Below are 21909 nucleotides of genomic sequence, written 5' to 3' on the forward strand. Positions count from 1 at the left end.
ACACAATTAGATTAAAACCGTTTCTTGCAATGTGTTATCCTATATGAAAATGATCATGAAAACTTTTTCAAAACAGCTTACCAAAGCTCCTCTTAGCTGCTGATGTATGATGGCCTAAAAAACATCTTAAAAAAAAAAAAAAGATTACATTTAGTCAAATTGAAATTAATTTCTTCAATCGATTCTTGAAAATTATGAATCGATTTGGATTTGAATTAATTTTTTGGGGTCAACGCCATCTGTGTCACTGCGTTATGAGTACATATATGTTGTTTAACTTTTTAGTCTTAAGTTGATGACCAACAATAAGTGTGTGTGTGTGTGTGTGTGCGTGTGCCATGGGGGTCATGAGATAATGTGGTCTTCATGTTTAAAAACCTGTATATCTTCCTGTGCTTCCGCCCTCTCCCACTCCTCCCCCCTCCTTCCTCCAGACTCTATGTGCTGTGGGCCTTTGTGGGGGTCGCGACCTCTGTGACCAAGCCCGCCCAGAGGAAGGTGAGTCATCAGCTCCTCACACACTGGATGCACTGACGTGACTCTTTTAGCGAGGTGAAAGGGGAAACCATCAAAAGCAGACGCATCACAGTCGCTTCTATGCCGACATAGTAAAAGGCTGCTTTTTTTTAAAGACGCACTAGGAAATAATCGGGCTGTTTCTTGGGATTTTAACCAGACAAGGTTCCTCCGCCAGTTATTAATGATGACACTACCTTCAATTATAGAAATATATAGACAGCAGAAAAAAAATCCTAAAAGCCCACGGTATGCTCACTCATACGCGGGCACATGTGCAAAGTAGACGTGTCACCTAATTAATGTGATTCTTTTTCCCGCCAGTTGTCAATGATAACCACCACCTTGCATAGCGGGAAACAAATACAAAGACGTAAAGTAATGAAGAATGTCAAACAGTACACTCGGTCATGCTTAGGCATGTGTGCGTTAAAAAACGAAGACATCACATAACTAATGTGTTCCGTCCTCCCGCCAGTTAATAATACCGTAAATGCCATCTTGCCCGATGAAAAGTAAAGAATCTCAAAATAATCCACAAATGTAAAATGTAGGGTCATTAGTGCACAAGCCCATGTGCAAAATAGACGAGCCACATAATTAGGGACTACGTTCCTCCCGCCAGTTATTAATGATAACCACTAACATGCACAGACGAAAACTAACAGAAAGACAAGGTTCCTCCGCCAGTTATTAATGATGATGAAAAAACGAAGACATGTCACATAACTAATGTGGTCCGTCCTCCCGCCAGTTAATAATACCGTAAATGCCATCTTGCCCGATGAAAAGTAAAGAATCTCAAAATAATCCACAAATGTAGAATGTAGGCGCATTAGTGCACAAGCACATGTGCAAAGTAGACGAGCCACATAATTAGGGACAACCTTCCTCCCGCCGGTTATTAATGATAACCACCACCTTGCATAATAATACATAAAAAGTCATCAATTATCCAGAGTCAAACCCCAAGGTTGGTCCACTTATACGCAAAATAGTGATATAATTGTAATTCCTCTCACCACTTATTTATGATAACCACCACCATTCTATGAAAAAAAAAACTAATAGAAAGGCAACGTTCCTCAGCCAGTTATTAATGATAACCACCACCATGCACAGACGAAAACTAATAGGAAGGCAAAGTTCCTCCGCCAGTTATTAATGATGACCACTACCTTCAATCCTAGAAATAAATTGACAGCAGAAAAAAATTCCAAAATGCCCACGGTATGCTCACTCATACACGGACACATGTGCAAAGTCACCTGATTAATGTGATTCATCCTCCCGCCAGTTATTAATGATAACCACCACCTTGCACAAAAATAGATCAAAAGACATGAATTATCCACAGAGTCAAAACCCCAAGCTTCGTCCGCTTATACGCAAAATAGTGATATAATTGTAATTCCTCTCACCACTTATTTATGATAACCACCACAATGCTATGAAGAAAACTAATAGAAAAGCAACGTTCCTCAGCCAGTTATTAATGATAACCACCACCATGCACAGACGAAAACTAATAGAAAGGCAAGGTTCCTCCGCCAGTTATTAATGATGACCACTACCTTCAATTCTAGAAATAAATAGACGGCAGAAAAAAATTCCAAAATGCCCACGGTATGCTCACTCATACACGGGCACATGTGCAAAGTCACCTGATTAATGTAATTATTTCTCTCGCCAGTTATTAATGATAACTACCACCTTGCACAAAACTAGATCAAAAGTCATGAATTATCCACAGAGTGAAATCCCAAGGTTTGTCCGCTCATACGCAAAATAGTGATATAATTGTCATTCCTCTCACCACTTATTTATGATAGCCACCACCATGCTATGAAGAAAACTAATAGGAAGGCAACGTTCCTCAGCCAGTTACTAATGATAACCACCACCATGCACAGACGAAAACTAACATAAAGACAAGTTTCCTCTACCAGTTATTAATGATGACCACTACCTTCAATTATAGACATAAATAGACACCCCCTTGTATAAAAAATAAATATAATGACCCCAAATATTCCACAAGGTCACTAATTCATGCATGACCACATGTAGACGTACACATGTCACGTAACTAATCCGATCCACCTTCCCACCAGTTATTGATGATAACTACCACCTTTTACGGTAGACATAAATAGAAAGGCATACAATGATCAACAAAGTTAAACAGTACACTCGCTCACGCTTAGGCACATTTGTGTAAAAGACTAAGAAATGTCACATATAATATGGTCTGTCCTCCCGCCAGTTATTAATAATAACCCCCACCTTGTATAAAATAAATAAATAGAAAGACCCCAAATATTCCACAAAGTCACTAATTCATGCATGACCACATGTAGACGTACACATGTCACGTAACTAATCCGATCCACCCTACCACCAGTTATTGATGATAACTACCACCTTTTACGGTAGACATAAATAGAAAGGCATTAAATGATCAACAAAGTTAAACAGTACACTCGCTCACGCTTAGGCACATTTGTGTAAAAGACTAAGAAATGTCACATATAATGGGGTCTGTCCTCCCGACAGTTATTAGAAATAACCCCCACCTTGTATAAAAAAATAAATAGAAAGACCCCAAATATTCCACAAAGTCAACCAGTACACTAACTCAGTGGTCCCCAACCTTTTTTGTACCACCGTAGGCACCATAATGTAGGCAACATTTCAGGGACCGGCTTTCCACTTGTGCCAGATAAATACAGCAAAAATAAGTGCATGAAAAAAATACGACTCACTATAATGCTGAATTAGTGGGAGCCCTGGGCTTGTTTCTTTGCAGTGAGATGCAGATGGAAATCAGCCTTTGGCTACAATCTGTCACTTTTGTATTTGATATGTTCATTAATGTGCATTGTATCATGTCACAAAGTTATAACAGATGGCAATTTTTTATTGTACATCTATAAACAAGCTTATTGGTCTCGTGGGACAGGCGAAAGTTAAATCAGACAAAATGCAGTCGTTTATACAGTTGTGGTTAAAAGTTTACATATACGTGTAAAGAACATAATGTCATGGCTCTCTTGAGTTTCCAATCATTTCTACAACTCTTATTTTTTTGTGATAGAGTGATTGGAGCACATACTTGTTGGTCACACAAAAACATTCATGGTTCTTTTATGAATTTATTATGGGTCTACTGAAAATGTGAGCAAATCTGCTGGGTCAAAAGTATACATACAGCAATGTTAATATTTGCTTACATGTCCCTTGGCAAGTTTCACTGCAATAAGGCGCTTTTGGTAGCCATCCACAAGCTTCTGGTTTAATTTTTGACCACTCCTCTTGACAAAATTGGTGCAGTTCAGCTGAATTTGTTGGTTTTCTGACATGGACTTGTTTCTTCAGCATTGTCCACACGTTTAAGTCAGGACTTTGGGAAGGCCATTCTAAAACCTTCATTCTAGCCTGATTTAGCCATTCCTTTACCACTTTTGACATGTGTTTAGGGTCATTGTCTGGGATTAAAGGCCTCACCTTTTCTCCTCCAAACATTTTGCTGGGTATAGTGGCCAAACAGCTCCATTTTTTGTTTCATCTGACATCACATGGACAAAGATAAGACCTTCTGGAGGAAAGTTCTTTGGTCAGATGAAACAAAAATTTAGCTGTTTGGCCACAATACCCAGCAATATGTTTGGAGGAGAAAAGGTGAGGCCTTTAATCCCAGGAACACCATCCCTACCGTCAAGCATGGTGGTGGTAGTATTATGCTCTGGGCCTGTTTTGCTGCCAATGGAACTGGTGCTTTACAGAGAGTAAATGGGACAATGAAAAAGGAGGATTACCTCCAAATTCTTCAGGACAACCTAAAATCATCAGCCCGGAGGTTGGGTCTTGGGCGCAGTTGGGTGTTCCAAAAGGACAGTGACCAATAGTGGTAAATGAATGGCTAAATCAGGCTAGAATTATGGTTTTGGAATGGCCTTCCCAAAGTCCTGACTTGTGGACAATGCTGAAGAAACAAGTCCATGTCAGAAAACCAACAAATTTAGCTGAACTGCACCAATTTTGTCAAGAGGAGTGGTCAAAAATCCAACCAGAAGCTTGTGGATGGCTACCAAAAGCGCCTTATTGCAGTGAAACTTGCCAAGGGACACGTAAGCAAATATTAACATTGCTGTATGTATACTTTTGACCCAACAGATTTGCTCACATTTTCAGTAGACCCATAATAAATTCATAAAAGAACCAAACTTCATGAATGTTTTTGTGTGACCAACAAGTATGTGCTCCAATCACTCTATCACAAAAAAATAAGAGTTGTAGAAATGATTGGAAACTCAAGACAGCCATGACATTATGTTCTTTACAAGTGTATGTAAACTTTTGACCATGACTGTAAATTATATAATGTTTCTCTGCGGCTCGGTAGTCACGGACCGGTACCGGTGGTTGGGGACTACTGCACTAACTCATGCATGTAGAAGTACAAACTAATCCGATCCACCCTCCCGCCAGTTATTAATGATATCTACCACCTTGTATGGTAGACACAAATAGAAAGGCATAAAATAATCCACCAAGTCAAACAGTGGAGTATATTCACTGATATAAAAACAAAAGGACAAACATTGTCTCAGAAAGTCTTCCAAAGTGAAACACTGAATTCCCCAGAGTTGAGTGCAAAGTCCAACAGTGTGTTGAGTCAACGAGTCGACAGTTGATCCTCATTCTCATGGCTTTGCTTCCTTCCGAGGCCGAGACGTAAAGCCCCAAAAGCCTGCGTAATACACAAAAGCTTCCGGGGGGGGGATGGAGTCACCTGCCAGCAGTGCGATGACGTGGCGAGCGTTACAAGCAGGCCGGCCTTTGCTCCCTTTGCCAGGGTGTCGCCACATGAAAGTCGGTCCATAACAAGCTGGCGTGCTTGGCACTGCGGCCAATATGAAGGCGTGACAAACGTTCCCATTGAGAAGGAAACCTGCAATCCTGGCCTCCATTTTCCCCGTGCCTCTCTTGTTTAAATGCCAGTATGTGTGTGTAAACATTCTGTACACGCCTGTGGTCCTCACTGCCTCTTTAGTGTGGTGCAAAGTCGACTAGAAAGTGCAATTATTGATGACTTTGTCGTCAATAGTCCGTAGGGCCGGCTGATAAAACGCTATCAATATGTATCGCGATATACACCTAATCAATATCAATTAAAAATGCAATCGGTAAAACGCTCAACTTGTTTTTTTTCTTTTTCGTCGGAAGAAACCGGAAGTTGCGAAGCAAGGTTGGTTGCATGAACAAAGGCACTCGCTCTCTGGTAACCGAGCAACACAGGAAGTGATCACTGATCAGTGGGAATGACACACTAACAGCCAATCAGGTAATAGTAGTTTGGTTGTCTCGCGGTTGATTCTCTGCATGGAGTGAGAAGAGAAAGTAAAAATGAAGAAATTGTGGATAATTAGAGATGTCCGATAATATCGGACTGCTGATATTATCGGCCGATAAATGCTTTAAAATGTAATATCGGCAGATAATATCGGACCGCCGATATTATCGGCCGATAAATGCTTTAAAATGTAATATCGGAGATTATCGGTATCTGTTTCAAAAAGTAAAATATATGACTTTTTAAAACACCGTTGTACGGAGTGGTACACGGACGTAGGGAGAAGTACAGAGCGCCAATAAACCTTAAAGGCACTGCCTTTGCGTGCCGGTCCAATCACATAATACCTACGGCTTTTCACACACACAAGTGAATGCAAAGCATACTTGGTCAACAGCCATACAGGTCACGCTGAGGGTGACGTATAAACAACTTTAACACTGTTACAAATATGCGCCACACTGTGAACCCACACCAAACAAGAATGACAAACACATTACGGGAGAACATCCGCACCGTAACACAACAGAACAAATACCCAGAACCCCTTGCAGCACTAACTCTTCCGGGACGCTACAATATACACCTCCCTATCCCCCCCCCAACCCCGCCCACCTCAACCTCCTCATGCTCTCTCAGGTAGAGCATGTCCCAAATTCCAAGCTGCTGTTTTGAGGCATGTTAAAAAAAATAATGCACTTTGTGACTTCAATAATAAATATGGCAGTGCCATGTTGACATTTTTTTCCATACCTTGAGTTGATTTATTTTGGAAAACCTTGTTACATTGTTTAATGCATCCAGCGGGGCATCACAACAAAATTAGGCATAATAATGTGTTAATTCCATGACTGTATATATCGGTATCAGTTGATATCGGAATCGGTAATTAAGAGTTGGACAATATCGGAATATCGGATATCGGCAAAAAAGCCATTATCGGACATCTCTATGGATAAGACCTCAACAGTTTGTCAGTTTTTAGGATTTTTTAAAATGAAGCGTTGCTATCACAATATATCGCGATAGAAACGTACGATGTCAATAAAAAATGTGTTCGATAAAACGTTCAATCATTTTTTTTCTTCTTCGTTGGAAGAAACCGGAAGTTGCATGAACAAAAAAACTCGCTCTCTGGGCAACAGCCATACAGGTCACGCTGAGGGTGGCCGTACAAACAACTTTAACACTGTTACAAATATGCGCCACACTGTGAACCCACACCAAACAAGAATGACAAACACATTACGGGAGAACATCCGCACTGTAACACAACAGAACAAATACCCAAAACCCCTTGCAGCACTAACTCTTCCGGGACGCTACAATATACAGCAACGCAGGAAGTGGTCAATGATCAGTGGGAGTGACACGTTAACAATATCAACTATCAAGTTTGGTTGCGCCATCTTGTGGTCTCGCCATTGATTCTCTGCACGGAGTGAGAAGAGAAAGTAAAAATGAAGAAATTGTGGATAATACCTCGACAGATTAGCAGTTTTTAGGATTTTTTAAAACGAAGCGTTGGTATCACGATATATCGCAATAGAAACGTAATCGATATAAAAAATGCCTTCGATAAAACGTTCGAAAACCACTGTCAGTTACTACAGTTTGTCGCTACATCTGTAAGTGCAAGTTAAAGCTCTACTATGCAAAGCGAAAGCCATTTATCAACAACACCGAGCTCATCTAAGATGGACTGATGCAAAGTGGAAAAGTATTCTGTGGTCTGATGAGTCCACATTTCAAATTGTTTTTGGAAACTGTGGACGTCGTGTCCTCCGGAACAAAGAGGAAAAGAACCATCTGGATTGTTCTAGGCGCAAAGTTGAAAAGCCAGCATCTGTGATGGTATGGGGGTGTATTAGTGCCCAAGACATGGGTAACTTACACATCTGTGAATGCACCATTAATGCTGAAAGGTACATACAGGTTTTGGAGCAATGTTGCCATCCAAGCAACGTCTTTTTCATGGACGCCCCTGCTTATTTCAGCAAGACTCTGCACGTGTTACAACAGTGTGGCTTTGTAGTAAAAGAGTGCGCGTACTAGACTGGCCTGCCTGTAGTCCAGACCTGTCTCCCATTGAAAATGTGTGGCACATTATGAAGCCTAAAATATGACAACGGCGACCCCCGGACTGTTGAACAACTTAAGCTGTACATCAAGCAAGAATGGGAAATAATTCCACCTGAAAAGCTTCAAAAACTGGTCTCCTCAGTTCCCAAACGTTTACTGAGTGTTGTTAAAAGGAAAGGTCATGTAACACAGTGGTGAACATGCCCCTGTGGGAACTTTTTTTGCCATTAAATTCAAAGTTAATGATTATTTGCCAAAAAAAAATGGAAGTTTCTCAGTTGGAACATTAAATATCTTGTCTTTGCAGTCTATTCAATTGAATATAAGTTGAAAAGTGACGTCATCATTGTGTGCGTTCAAGATCTGCTGCAACCTACAAGTTGAAGGTAAAATGGCGGGAGAACAAGAAAAGCGGAAGGAGCGAGAGAGATGGGTGGGCAGGGGCTTGGGGGGGTGGGGGGTCAATGCGGACAGGCCTAATGACTGTTTGTGTGTGCATGTGTGTGTGGTGAATTATGTCGCAATGAGTGACATCAAACACACAGCTGCCACATAACTGCGCCATTAATGAGCAGTACGCAGCGACCCCGAAGGAGCCGCCGGTGACCTCTTGCAGCGACTACCGCTTCCCCTCCTCGACACTGTACGGCCAGACTGCTAACAACGATGGCTCCTTAACGTTTTTAGACACATGACCACCAGGGCGTCACTGCAGCTCCTTGACAGCTGCGGGCCCCTCTTTAGGGGGGGGGGAACTGAATTCATGACTCCGAAAGTCAGGTTTCTAGAAGCATTAGAGTTCAGTTTAGGCCAGAATGGTAAATTAGGGGCGAGCTCCGTGCTGCTTAAATAGTGGGGGCAGTGTGGGGGGGGCGTGAGAGCGTATTAGCATATATCTTGACACATATAGGTACTGTAGATAAATAAACATTCACATCTTGGGGGGCGTGAAAAAATGATGTCCCCTGGTTGACTTCCAAACAGCCCCTTTAGCGCAGTGCTTCTTAGATAGGGGGGGCGTGAAAGACAATAGTGTAGCATCTTTAGTGTTAGTAAATAACTATCTTGACACTATTTTGAATTAAAAAAAACATTAACTTCATGGGGGCCGTGAAAAAAAAAATGTCCCCTATAAAAATGTCACTGTGGACAAGTTCCAAACAGCCCCTTTAATGCAGTGCTTCTTAAATATAGAGGGGGCCGTGAGAGACAATAGCGTAGTAGCATCTTTAGTGTTATTAAATAACTATCTTGACACTATATATTTTGATGGAAAAATAAACATTAACTTCACTGGGGGGGCGTGAAAGAAAATAATGGGGGGCGGTGGGGGAGGGGGGGGGTGAGAGGCAATAGCTTGTATCTTGACACATACATACAGTATAAATATACGAACATTCACTTCAAGTGAATGTTTCTTCAATGCAGTGCTTCTTAAATAGCATGTTTAGTAGAGGTGCACAAAATTTGCCATTCAATTCACGATTCTCATTAATTGATTCAGAATAAAAAAAGTTTAATATATATATGTGTATATATATTTATATATATATATGTGTGTATATATACATATATATGTGTATATATGTATATATACATATATATGTATATACATGTATAGTATATGTGTATATATGTATATATATACATGTATATGTGTATTTATGTATACACGTATGTATGTGTATATATAGATATATATGTGTGTATATATGTATACATACATATGTATTTATACATGTACAGTATATGTATATATACATGTACAGTATATGTGTATATATGTATATATACATGTATATGTGTATTTATGTATATATTTGTGTATATATATATATACAATACATATATATGTGTATATTTGTGTATGTATATATATACTTTATATATATATATGTGTATGTATATATATATATATGTGTGTATATATGTGTATGTATATATATATATATATATATATATATATGTGTGTATGTATGTGTATATATGTGTATGTGTCTATATGTGTATGTATATATATATGTGTGTATATATGTGTATGTATATATATATGTGTATGTATATATACATGTATATATATATATATGTGTGTATGTATGTGTATATATGTGTATGTGTATATATGTGTATGTATATATATGTGTATGTATATATATATATATATGTACATATATATATATGTGTATGTATATATATATATGTGTATGTATATATATATATGTATATATATGTATATATATATATGTATATATATATATATATATATATATGTATATGTATATATATATGTATATGTATATATATATGTATATGTATATATATATATATATATGTATATGTATATATATATATATATATGTATATATATATATATATATATATATATATATATATATATATATATATATATATATATATATATATATACATACATATATATATATATATATATATATATATATATATATATATATATATATATATATATATATATATATATATATATATGTATATATATGTATGTGTGGGAAAAAAATCACAAGAATTTATTTATTTTTTTTTCCCCCACACACATATATTGCGCTCTACCACGGTATTGAGCACTATTTTTTTGAATAATCTAATTAAGATATATATATATATATATATATATATATATATATATATATATATATATATATATATATATATATATATATATATATATATTAGGGCTGTGAATCTTTGGGTGTCCCACGATTCGATTCAATATCGATTCTTGGGGTCACGATTCGATTCAAAATCGATTTTTTTTTTTCAATTCAACACGATTCTCGATTCAAAAACGATTTTTTTCCCCGATTCAAAAGGATTCTCTATTCATTCAATACATAGGATTTCAGCAGGATCTACCCCAGTCTGCTGACATGCAAGCAAAGTAGTAGATTTTTGTAAAAAGCTTTTATAATTGTAAAGGACAATGTTTTATCAACTGATTGCAATAATATAATTTTGTTTTTACTATTAAATGAACCAAAAATATAACTTATTTTATCTTTGTGAAAATATTGGACACAGTGTGTTGTCAAGCTTATGAGATGCGATGCAAGTGTAAGCCACTGTGACACTATTGTTCTTTTTTTTTTTTTTTTTTTTACAAATGTCTAATGATAATGTCAATGAGGGATTTTTAATCACTGCTATGTTGAAATTGTAACTAATATTGATACTGTTGTTGATCAAATTCATTTTTGTTTCACTACTTTTGGTTTGTTCTGTGTCGTGTTTGTGTCTCCTCTCAATTGCTCTGTTTATTGCTGTTCTGAGTGTTGTTGGGTTGGGTTTGGTTTTGGAATTGGATTGCATTGTTATGGTATTGCTGTGTATTATTTTGTTGGATAGATTAATAGAAAAAATAAAATAAATAAAAAAATTTAAGAAATAGATTAAAAAAAAAAGAGAATCGATTCTGAATCCCACAACGTGAGAATCGCGACTTTTAGTGACCATTCGGTCAAAGTGGACACAGTCTTGATGAGTTGATGAGTTGGTCAACTTAAACGGGTTATCAACATAAGATTGAAATCAACTCTTCCTGTGTGTTCCAGGTTTCGGGTCGGCGGTCAAGACAGGTGTTTGAGGCAGAGCCTGTGGAGGGGGTGTGGTCATTCTGGGGGGAGTGGTCGGAGTGCACGCAGACATGCGGCGTGGGCATCTCACAAAGAACCAGGAAGTGTTTACCGCCTCCACAAACCTCCCCCGTCGCTTTCCCGCAGCCCAGCTGGGCCGGGTATGTACCCGGAGGCCCAGTCATCGCCTCCATGCGCCCCTACCAGCCTTCCCGCCAACACACGCCCCTCCACTCCCCCTTATCTAATCCTCACAACCAGGGGGTGTCGCTGTATCGTGACACCCCAACGACGGGGGGTGGAGGAGCGAGCGACCCGTCCTCACCTTTCTATCCAGCGGAATACCCGGCATCCAATCAGAACCGGGTGTCCGTCTACCGGTCCCCCTACCGCGCTCCTTCCCGGGGCTACAACGCGCAGACACGCACCGTCAGAAGGCCCACCAACCCAGCAGCAGTCAGGGGAGCAGGAGGGGGCAGAAGGTCCACCAGTAGGGAGGGCTTGCCTGTGAGAAGGTGAGTAGTCATAAGAACTTTTATTTTGTAAGATGACGCTTACTGAAATCCATTGCACTCAGTTGCTTTGGATTTGTCAATTATTTTAAAAAGAAAGAAATAATATTTTTTGATTCGTTGTCTTTGCACATTGTAGTACCAGTGAGGTACGGTCCAAAAGTTACAAACCTTAAAGTAATAAAAATGTATCTATAATAAATGCATACATTATACAGTATATGATATGATATAATATAATTTGTAATAAATTATAATAATTATAATAATTATGTTATATAATATATATAATATAATATATAATAAATAATGCAATAAAATATAATATAATTCCTTATAATATGATATAATATAATGTAATATTTAATGTAATATGTATATTTTTATGGATATTTGTGAAAATAGCAATAATCAGTTACTGGCTGCCACCATTATTAAACAGTTCATAAACATTCAGACAATAGAATTGCGTTTGTGTCCAAATATTCAAGTATTTTTTTCTTAGGTTGATTTAAATTATGCTAGCAAGTAATAACCTGTGATTAATCATGATTATTGAAGTTAAAAAGTGTAATTAATCGTATTAAAGAGATTAACAATTTGACAACACTAAATACATTATAATATATTATAATATGATATAACGCAATAAATATAATATAATGCAATATAATACAATACAGTATAAAAAGCGTCAAAGTCACACCGACCTCACTCTCTCGGCTTCCGTCTGCTCCAGCGTTTCACCCTCTCTTCGTGCTCGCTTCTATAAGCAGCAGTTCATCCTCCTTATATTCAGCTTCAAAAAGATAAAGCTGTGAATCCTCATTTGTGTGTCGTTGTCTGTTACCAAATCGGCCTTGATTGCAACACACTCGCGTTTGTTTCCGGAAGTCAGAACACACATTCGTTGCCGGAAATCGGAAGTGCGTTGCTATGGAAACGGAAATAAATGCGCCAAAGAAGGAAGTCCCACGATTGACTAAAATGACCAAAATACAGTAAATATTGAACATGTTATGAAGGTGTCTGTTACTACATTATATATATATTTGTAGTGTGTATATTGTACATATTACATATTGTTATGAATGTGTCTGTTAATACATTATATATATACTTGCATTGTGTATATTGTACATATTACATATTGTTATGAAGGTGTCTGTTACTACATTATATATATACTTGCAGTGTGTATATTGTACATATTACATATTGTTATGAATGTGTCTGTTACTACATTATATATATACTTGCAGTGTGTATATTGTACATATTACATATTGTTATGAATGTGTCTGTTACTACATTATATATATACTTGCAGTGTGTATATAAAACATATTACATATTGTTATGAAGGTGTCTGTTACTACATTATATATACAGTATATATATAATTAGTGTGTATATAAAACATATTGTATATTGTTATGAAGGTGTCTGTTACTACATTATGTATATACTTGCAGTGTGTATATAAAACATATTACATATTGTTATGAAGGTGTCTGTTACTACATTATATATATACTTGCAGTGTGTATATAAAACATATTACATATTGTTATGAAGGTGTCTGTTACTACATTATTTATATATATATATATACTTGCAGTGTGGATATTGAACATATTATATATTGTTATGAAGGTGTCTGTTACTACATTATTTGTATACTTGCAGTGTGTATATTGTCCATATTACATATTGTTATGAAGGTGTCTGTTACTACATTATATATATATACTTGCAGTGTGTATATAAAACATATTACATATTGTTATGAAGGTGTCTATTACTACATTATATATATACTTGCAGTGTATATAAAACATATGACATATTGTTATGAAGGTGTCTGTTACTACATTATTTATATATATACTTGCAGTGTGTATATTGTACACATTACATATTGTTATGAAGGTGTCTGCTACTACATTATTTATATATATACTTGCAGTGTGTATATTGTACATATTACATATTGTTATGAATGTGTCTGTTACTACATTATATATATACTTGCAGTGTGTATATAAAACATATTACATATTGTTATGAAGGTGTCTGTTACTACATTATATATATATACTTGCAGTGTGTATATAAAACATATTACATATTGTTATGAAAGTGTCTGTTACTACATTATATATACAGTATATATATAATTAGTGTGTATATAAAACATATTGTATATTGTTATGAAGGTGTCTGTTACTACATTATGTATATACTTGCAGTGTGTATATAAAACATATTACATATTGTTATGAAGGTGTCTGTTACTACATTATATATATACTTGCAGTGTGTATATAAAACATATTACATATTGTTATGAAGGTGTCTGTTACTACATTATTTATATATATATATATACTTGCAGTGTGGATATTGAACATATTATATATTGTTATGAAGGTGTCTGTTACTACATTATTTATATACTTGCAGTGTGTATATTGTCCATATTACATATTGTTATGAAGGTGTCTGTTACTACATTATATATATATACTTGCAGTGTGTATATAAAACATATTACATATTGTTATGAAGGTGTCTATTACTACATTATATATATATACTTGCAGTGTATATAAAACATATTACATATTGTTATGAAGGTGTCTGTTACTACATTATTTATATATATACTTGCAGTGTGTATATTGTACACATTACATATTGTTATGAAGGTGTCTGCTACTACATTATTTATATATATACTTGCAGTGTGTATATTGTACATATTACATATTGTTATGAAGGTTTCTGTTACTACATTATATATATACTTGCAGTGTGTATATTGTACGTATTACATATTGTTATGAAGGTTTCTGTTACTACATTATATATATACTTGCAGTGTGTATATTGTACATATTACATATTGTTATGAAGGTGTCTGTTACTACATTATATATATATATATATATATATACTTGCAGTGTGTATATAAAACATATTACATATTGTTATGAAAGTGTCTGTTACTACATTATATATACAGTATATATATACTTAGTGTGTATATAAAACATATTGTATATTGTTATGAAGGTGTTTGTTACTACATTATGTATATACTTGCAGTGTGTATATAAAACATTTTACATATTGTTATGAAGGTGTCTGTTACTACATTACATATATACTTGCAGTGTGTATATAAAACATATTACATATTGTTATGAAGGTGTCTGTTACTACATTATATATATACTTGCAGTGTGTATATAAAACATATTACATATTGTTATGAAGGTGTCTGTTACTACATTATTTATATATATATACTTGCAGTGTGGATATTGTACATATTATATATTGTTATGAAGGTGTCTATTACTACATTATTTATATATATACTTGCAGTGTGTATATTGTCCATATTACATATTGTTATGAAGGTGTCTATTACTACATTATATATATACTTGCAGTGTGTATATAATAATAATAATAATAATAATACCTGGGATTTATATAGCGCTTTTCTAAGTACCCAAAGTCGCTTTACATGTAGAACCCATCATTCATTCACACCTGGTGGTGGTAAGCTACTTTCATAGCCACAGCTGCCCTGGGGTAGACTGACGGAAGCGTGGCTGCAATTTGCGCCAACGGCCCCTCCGACCACCACCTATCATTCATCATTCAATTCACCGGTGTGAGTGGCACCGGGGGCAAAGGGTGAAGTGTCCCGCCCAAGGACACAACGGCAGCGATTTTTGGATGGTAAGAGGCGGGGAGCGAACCTGCAACCCTCAGGTTTCTGGCACGGTTGCTCTACCTACTACGCCATGCCGCCCCATATAACATATTGTTATGAAGGTCTCTATTACTACATTATATATATATATACTTGTAGTGTGTATATAAAACATATTACATACTGTTATGAAGGTGTCTGTTACTACATTATACATATAAATACTTGCAGTGTGTATATAAAACACATTACATATTGTTATGAAGGTGTCTATTACTACATTTTATATATATACTTGCAGTGTGTATATAAAACGTTGATGAAGTTGTTTTCGAGGCTTTGAAGGCTACAACGGTGACTCTCTTTAGTGGCATCTTTAAAGTGGTTTTTATCATCTTTAGAATCCTAAAGATAATGAGTGTGAACAATAGGCAAAATTAATAATAATGATGAATCAACCTCTGTGCTCTTCAGTAGGTCCAAAAATAAGCCCCCACAAAGAAAATAACGACGCACAATGGAGCTGCAATGGCGATAAGTCGGTCAGCGGTTGATGGTCACGTACCTACCAGAGGGCATTGTGATCGCCATTAAAAGGCTTGTTAGCAATGCTAGCTTTAGTTTTGTTGACATCTGCTTATGTCAACGTCAGGGTATCGCCATACCAGGTTACATATCGTTACCGCAGCTGACACATAATGGCAGGTCGCATGAAGTCACACTCTCAATCGCACCTACGGAGCACTTGAGAGCATCCAGTTAGCCTGCATACCATTCTGGATTCAAACCCAGAACCAGCAGGCTGTGAGGCAGACGTGCTGACCACATTCACCCGCTAACACCTTTTGGATCTTCCTCGCAGGTCTTCGGCCATCCAACCGGGTCAGTTTGGCTACGGGAAGGTGCCCTTCTCTCTGCCCTTGCACCGGCCCAGTCGTCAGGCTCGCCACACTGCCAACGGTACGGACGCCATTTTGGTTCAACTCGACGACGGCGAGGAGGAGGAGGAGGAGGACACGGACAGGCCGGCGGCCGCCACCACTGCCGCTGTCGCTACGGCAACGCCACTATTACACAGGAAGGCCAGATTCCCGCCGGCTCCCCACTTCCCGCCTCCCCCCTCCTCAACGGGTCACCGGCGAACGTTCGATTGGCGCTCCGTCACGGCGCCGCCACCTCCCACTCCCCAACTCTTGCACCGTAACTCGCCCTCCGACGCCGCCGACGCCACTTTGCCCTACTCTTACTCTCTTCACTGGCCCTCGCACAGAGAAAGTGTGCCCAACACGGGCTTTGGTCCCCAAACTCCACAGCCCGCCAATGTCTACCCATTCCAGCATGCCCACGGAACGCATCATGGAGGAGACGCCAGGAGACCGCCACCGGTCGTCAGATGCTCGGGGACAGAGAAGGAATATCGCAGGTGCTTCTCTCAGGTAAGAGACATTTTGTGTACAAATACCTCTTTTCCTGGCACCTTCCTTGTGGGGACATTTGTCATTATGGGGACATCCGAGTTTGTGTGTGTGTTCTTGTATTTCTACCCTTCTTGAGACATCCACAAGGAAAAGTACCTTCCATATGAGGACCGGTGAACAAGTTAGGACCGAAATCATGGTCCCAATACAGAAAACCATTGCATCTAATAGAGAGCCAAATACTAGAGTCCGTGAACATTGCTCCAAAGTCAGGATTTTTTTGTTGATTTAATGGGCATACAAAAGTAAACATTGACAGGAGCAAAGGCAGCAATATATGATAAAACAAGACGGTAGCTAAAGAAAGACTTCCCTATTCATCCCCGAAAAACCCCGCCAGGTGAACAGCTGATTTTACGATTTCCGGTGCTGACGTAAGACAACCCGCGTCCCATATGTGACCATAGGATGAACAAATACACTACGGTACTAAGACTATAGTGGCCATTAACAGTTAGCTTCTACAGCTGGGTTGCCCAAAGTGCGGCACAGGGGCCATCTGTGGTCCGTGACTCGTTTATCAGCGGCCTTTAGCACATTACAAAAAACAAAAAATAGAGATCTCATTTGCACCCCTGGTGGTGAAATCTATTAAAATTAGGGTGGACCCAAAAAGGAGGGATTTTTCAAATTGACTAAGTGTCGGTTTTAAAAGTGCTCCCCCTCTGGTCAACATTTGAAATAACAAGTGTGTGTAAAAATTTGAAGTGCGCCCCCTCTGGCCAACATATGTAATAACAAGTGTGTGTAAGAAATTGAAATGCGCCCCCTTTGGCCAAAATGTATTTAAAAAAAATAAATAAATATGTATATAGAGACATACTGTAATAACTTGAAGTAAATAATGAAGATTAAAAACCAATTACAAACAAAAAATTCAAAAAAAACTTTTTTATATTTGCATAGTTTGCATATATTATTAATGTTGTAAATACAAATCTTTATGTATCTAGAACGGGTGGTCCTAAAGAGGTAGGCATTTTTTGGAGGTCTCAAGAAGGCGACAAATACAAGAATGTGTGTGTGTGTGTGTGTCTTGTTTTGACACGCTCCTTGCAAGACGTTTGTCTTTGTGAGGACATTTCAAACTATTACCACAGATTGTGCAGGTGTATACACTCTTGACGTGTAGTTGTGTACGTGTACATATGGGTTCATAGCCCGGGCTTTTAGATCGGTAACGAGCACGCTCGCCTCTCATGCCGGCGACCCAGGTTCAAGTCCATGGCGGAGCAGAAAGCAGGGCCTGAACCACACGGGGTACACATACAACAGGGATATTCAACTTAAATTGTTTTGGGGGCCACTTTTCCAGAAAGCTTCGTATTATTAGCGTCTTCTACAGCAGACATTCTCTTTTGGTCAATTTTGTTTTTGTCATAGTTACAGAAACGCTTTGCTCATTTTAATGATCTTCTGCAAAAATGTAAGTGTCTCATAGGGCTGGGCAAAAAGACTACAAACTTTATCACGATCAGTGTTCGTAATAACGGCGTTACTTTTACGAGTAACGAGTAATCTAGTAGCACCGCACTAAAATGAACTTGATATCAAACAGGAAGAGGCAACATCACACTGTGACCAAGCAGACAACAACACACGTACGTGTACACAATGGGAATAATGAACAACAAGTCAATGATTGAGGTGGCAAACTTGCCATCCAAACAATATCCCGTTTGTTGACAAGAAAATATGACAGCCATGGAAGTACATTCAATCTCTTCATTAAGCATAGGTAACACAATCCGGTGAAAAGATTATAAAGAACTGGCGTCAAATCCGACAAAGTGCGCTGCTAACTTCTAAAGCTAAAAAACACAGCTCCGTTGAAACCCTCAATGACGTCACTAGGCCCCGTCTTTTAAAAGCAGACTCCGCACACTGTGCTCTTTTATTAAACATCTCTCAAATGCATATGCCAGATATTTAAAGTTGTTTTTTAAAATAACATATAAATTAATTTCCCAAGTAATTAATTACAATTCAATTATTATTTTGTCAGCCCTTTGAGACACTTGTGAATTAGGGCTATATAAATTAACATTGATTGATTGTTAAAATAACTAGTAACTATTAGTTTTTATTATTATTACTTTTACTATTTGCTATTTTACTAATATTATTATTATTAATTACTCTTCAATAGTAATTTTTAGAACACTTATCACGATATAAGTGCTTTATATCGGTGACTTTTTTTATGACCTATCAAAAATAAGGCGCAGGAGAATTTTTTTATTTCAAATGTAACCGTCCTCTGATTATAATCCTCTCAGCTATCAAGGCAGAAAGGAAAGGAAATGTCAACACAAGCATGGAAAACACTCAAACAATGTAAACAAAATTGTAAAATCACATTAAACACTTGATAAAATCTTCTTAAAACGAAGGTGCAAAAATAAGGAATATGTAAGAAATGCTTAATAAAGTGTAACAAAATAGTACAAAAGTGTGAAAATGTAAACATAGAGAAACCTGTGAAGAACTATTTTCTGAAGGTTTATTGCCAGCAAGTTACAGCTGTGCTCTAAAGGGTGAGAGTAGCTAAGGTGGTGTAGTATTACCGGTCTTGGTGGGGACGAGCGCCTTGCATCATTTACAGACCACATTGGTCTGACTACGGTCCGTTTAAAAAAAATCAAAAAAATTACGAACAAAAGCGGACCTAAGATGGAACCTTGAGGAACACCACTAGTATAAGATAAACAAATGACTACAAACTGCAACACCTTAGTTACATAAATTACATTACGAAAAAAAATTGTAACTGCCAAATAGGAGAGGACCTAAATCACATTCGTGATTTAGGTCCTATATAAGTACATTTTGATTGATTGAAAGGGAACGCCTCGGTTATATAAATGACAAGTTTGGACCCCAGTTAGCTAGCAAGGTTAAAATGTCAATGCAAAGATCTGCCAATTTACACTAGTCCAAGTTCCTCTACACAACACGAGAACTAGTCTTTTTAGGTATTTGCTGCAAAAATGTTTGTCTCCCAAGTTTTGAACTGAACTCGGGGCGGGCCAGTACGGTGTCAAACTTGGCCCCCCGGGCCGCCAGTTGAATACCCGTGATATGCACTATGCTCTTGACTCTCTTTGTGGACCACAATTCTTGACTACAAAGACTTCAAGACACCTTCCTTGTAAGGACATTTTGTCTGGTCTATACTTGAAAAATGTTGGAATGGGCTTTCCCCATTGTGTGTGTGTGTGTGTCAGTGTGTGTGTGTGTGTGTGTTCTTGTATTTCTACCCTTCTTGAGACATCAACAAGGAAAAGTACCTTCCATATGAGGACCAGTGAACAAGTTAGGACATAAATCATGGTCCCAATACGGAAAACCATTGCATTTAATAGAGAATGTCTCATTTGCACCCCTGGTGGTGAAATCTATCAAAATGAGGGTGGTCCCAAAAAGGAGGGATTTTTCAAATTGACTGTGTGTCGGTTTTAGAAGTGCTCCCCCTCTGGCCAACATATGTAATAACAAGTGTGTGTAGGAAATTCAAATGCGCCCCTTTGGCCAAAATTAAGAAAAATGAAATAAATATGTATATACAGACATACTGTAATAACTTGAAGTAAAATAATGAAGATTAAAAACCAATTACAAACTAAAAATTTAAAAACAAACACATTTGACTAAAAGCAGTCTTTTTCTCACAATGTGTGGACTTATTTCTTATAAAATTGGGAACAATTTCTCATATTCTTTCTCTTTCTTTAATATTGCAATATTTTCTCATAAAGTTATTACTTTATGTAAAATTATTACTTTTTAATGCAAAATGGTGACATTTGTCAAATAAAATTTTGACTTTTATCACCATATTGCCAATTTTTTTCTTGTTCTTGTAAAATAGTGACATTTGTTGAGCAAAATGTTAACTTTTGTCATCATTTTGCCAAGTAAAATTCCTATTTTGATTACATTGCCAACATTTTTAAAGTTTTCTTATAAAATTGTGACTTTTGTCGAGTAAAATTACGACTCTTCATAAAATTGCCAACATTTTTAGCTCTTCTTGTAAAATTGCGACTGTTATTGAGTAAAATTCCAACTTTTATCATAATATTGCACAAATGTTCCGTTTTTCTTGTGAAAATTTGACTTGCGTTGAGTACAATTACGACTTTTATTATAATACCGCCAAAATTCTAAGTGTTTCTTGTGAAATTGTGACTTTTCTCTTTTGAAATTCCAACTCATTTTTCACAACAATCTTTTTTATATTTGCACAGTATGTATATATTATGAATGTTGTAAATACAAATCTTTATATATCTAGAAAGGGTGGTCCTAAAAAGGTAGGCATTTTTCTCTCAGGTCTCAAGAAGGTAACAAATACAAGAGTGTGTGTGTGTGTGTGTGTGTGTGTGTGTGTGCGTGTGCGTGTGCGTGTGCGTGTGCGTGCGTGTGTGTGTGTGTGCGTGTGTGTGTGTGTGTGTGTCTCCCACAGTCATGATTAATTAACTTCTATGAAGGCAATGTGTTGAAAGTTGAAGGCAATAAACTAAACATGAAGGTCAACAGAATGTTTTTGGAAGGTTGATCATTCCCCCGATCAAACACTAGCCTGTTGTCCATGAGCACTGGTCTGTAACCACCACCACTTTGA

The 21909-nt window shown here is 37.2% G+C and overlaps 1 protein-coding gene across 1 annotated transcript in view; it reads left to right on the forward strand.

Moving 5' to 3' along the window:
- adamtsl4 (ADAMTS-like 4) overlaps positions 1–21909 on the forward strand; it is a 141979-nt gene that overhangs the window by 8715 nt on the left and 111355 nt on the right. The window contains exons 2-4 of the mRNA XM_062029669.1: positions 435–498; positions 11542–12077; positions 16667–17240. Of these exons, the coding sequence (XP_061885653.1) occupies positions 435–498; positions 11542–12077; positions 16667–17240 (1174 nt within the window). The remainder of the gene's footprint in view (positions 1–434; positions 499–11541; positions 12078–16666; positions 17241–21909) is intronic.

The sequence above is a fragment of the Entelurus aequoreus genome, linkage group LG20, assembly GCF_033978785.1.
Source record: "Entelurus aequoreus isolate RoL-2023_Sb linkage group LG20, RoL_Eaeq_v1.1, whole genome shotgun sequence".
NCBI lineage: Eukaryota > Metazoa > Chordata > Actinopteri > Syngnathiformes > Syngnathidae > Entelurus > Entelurus aequoreus.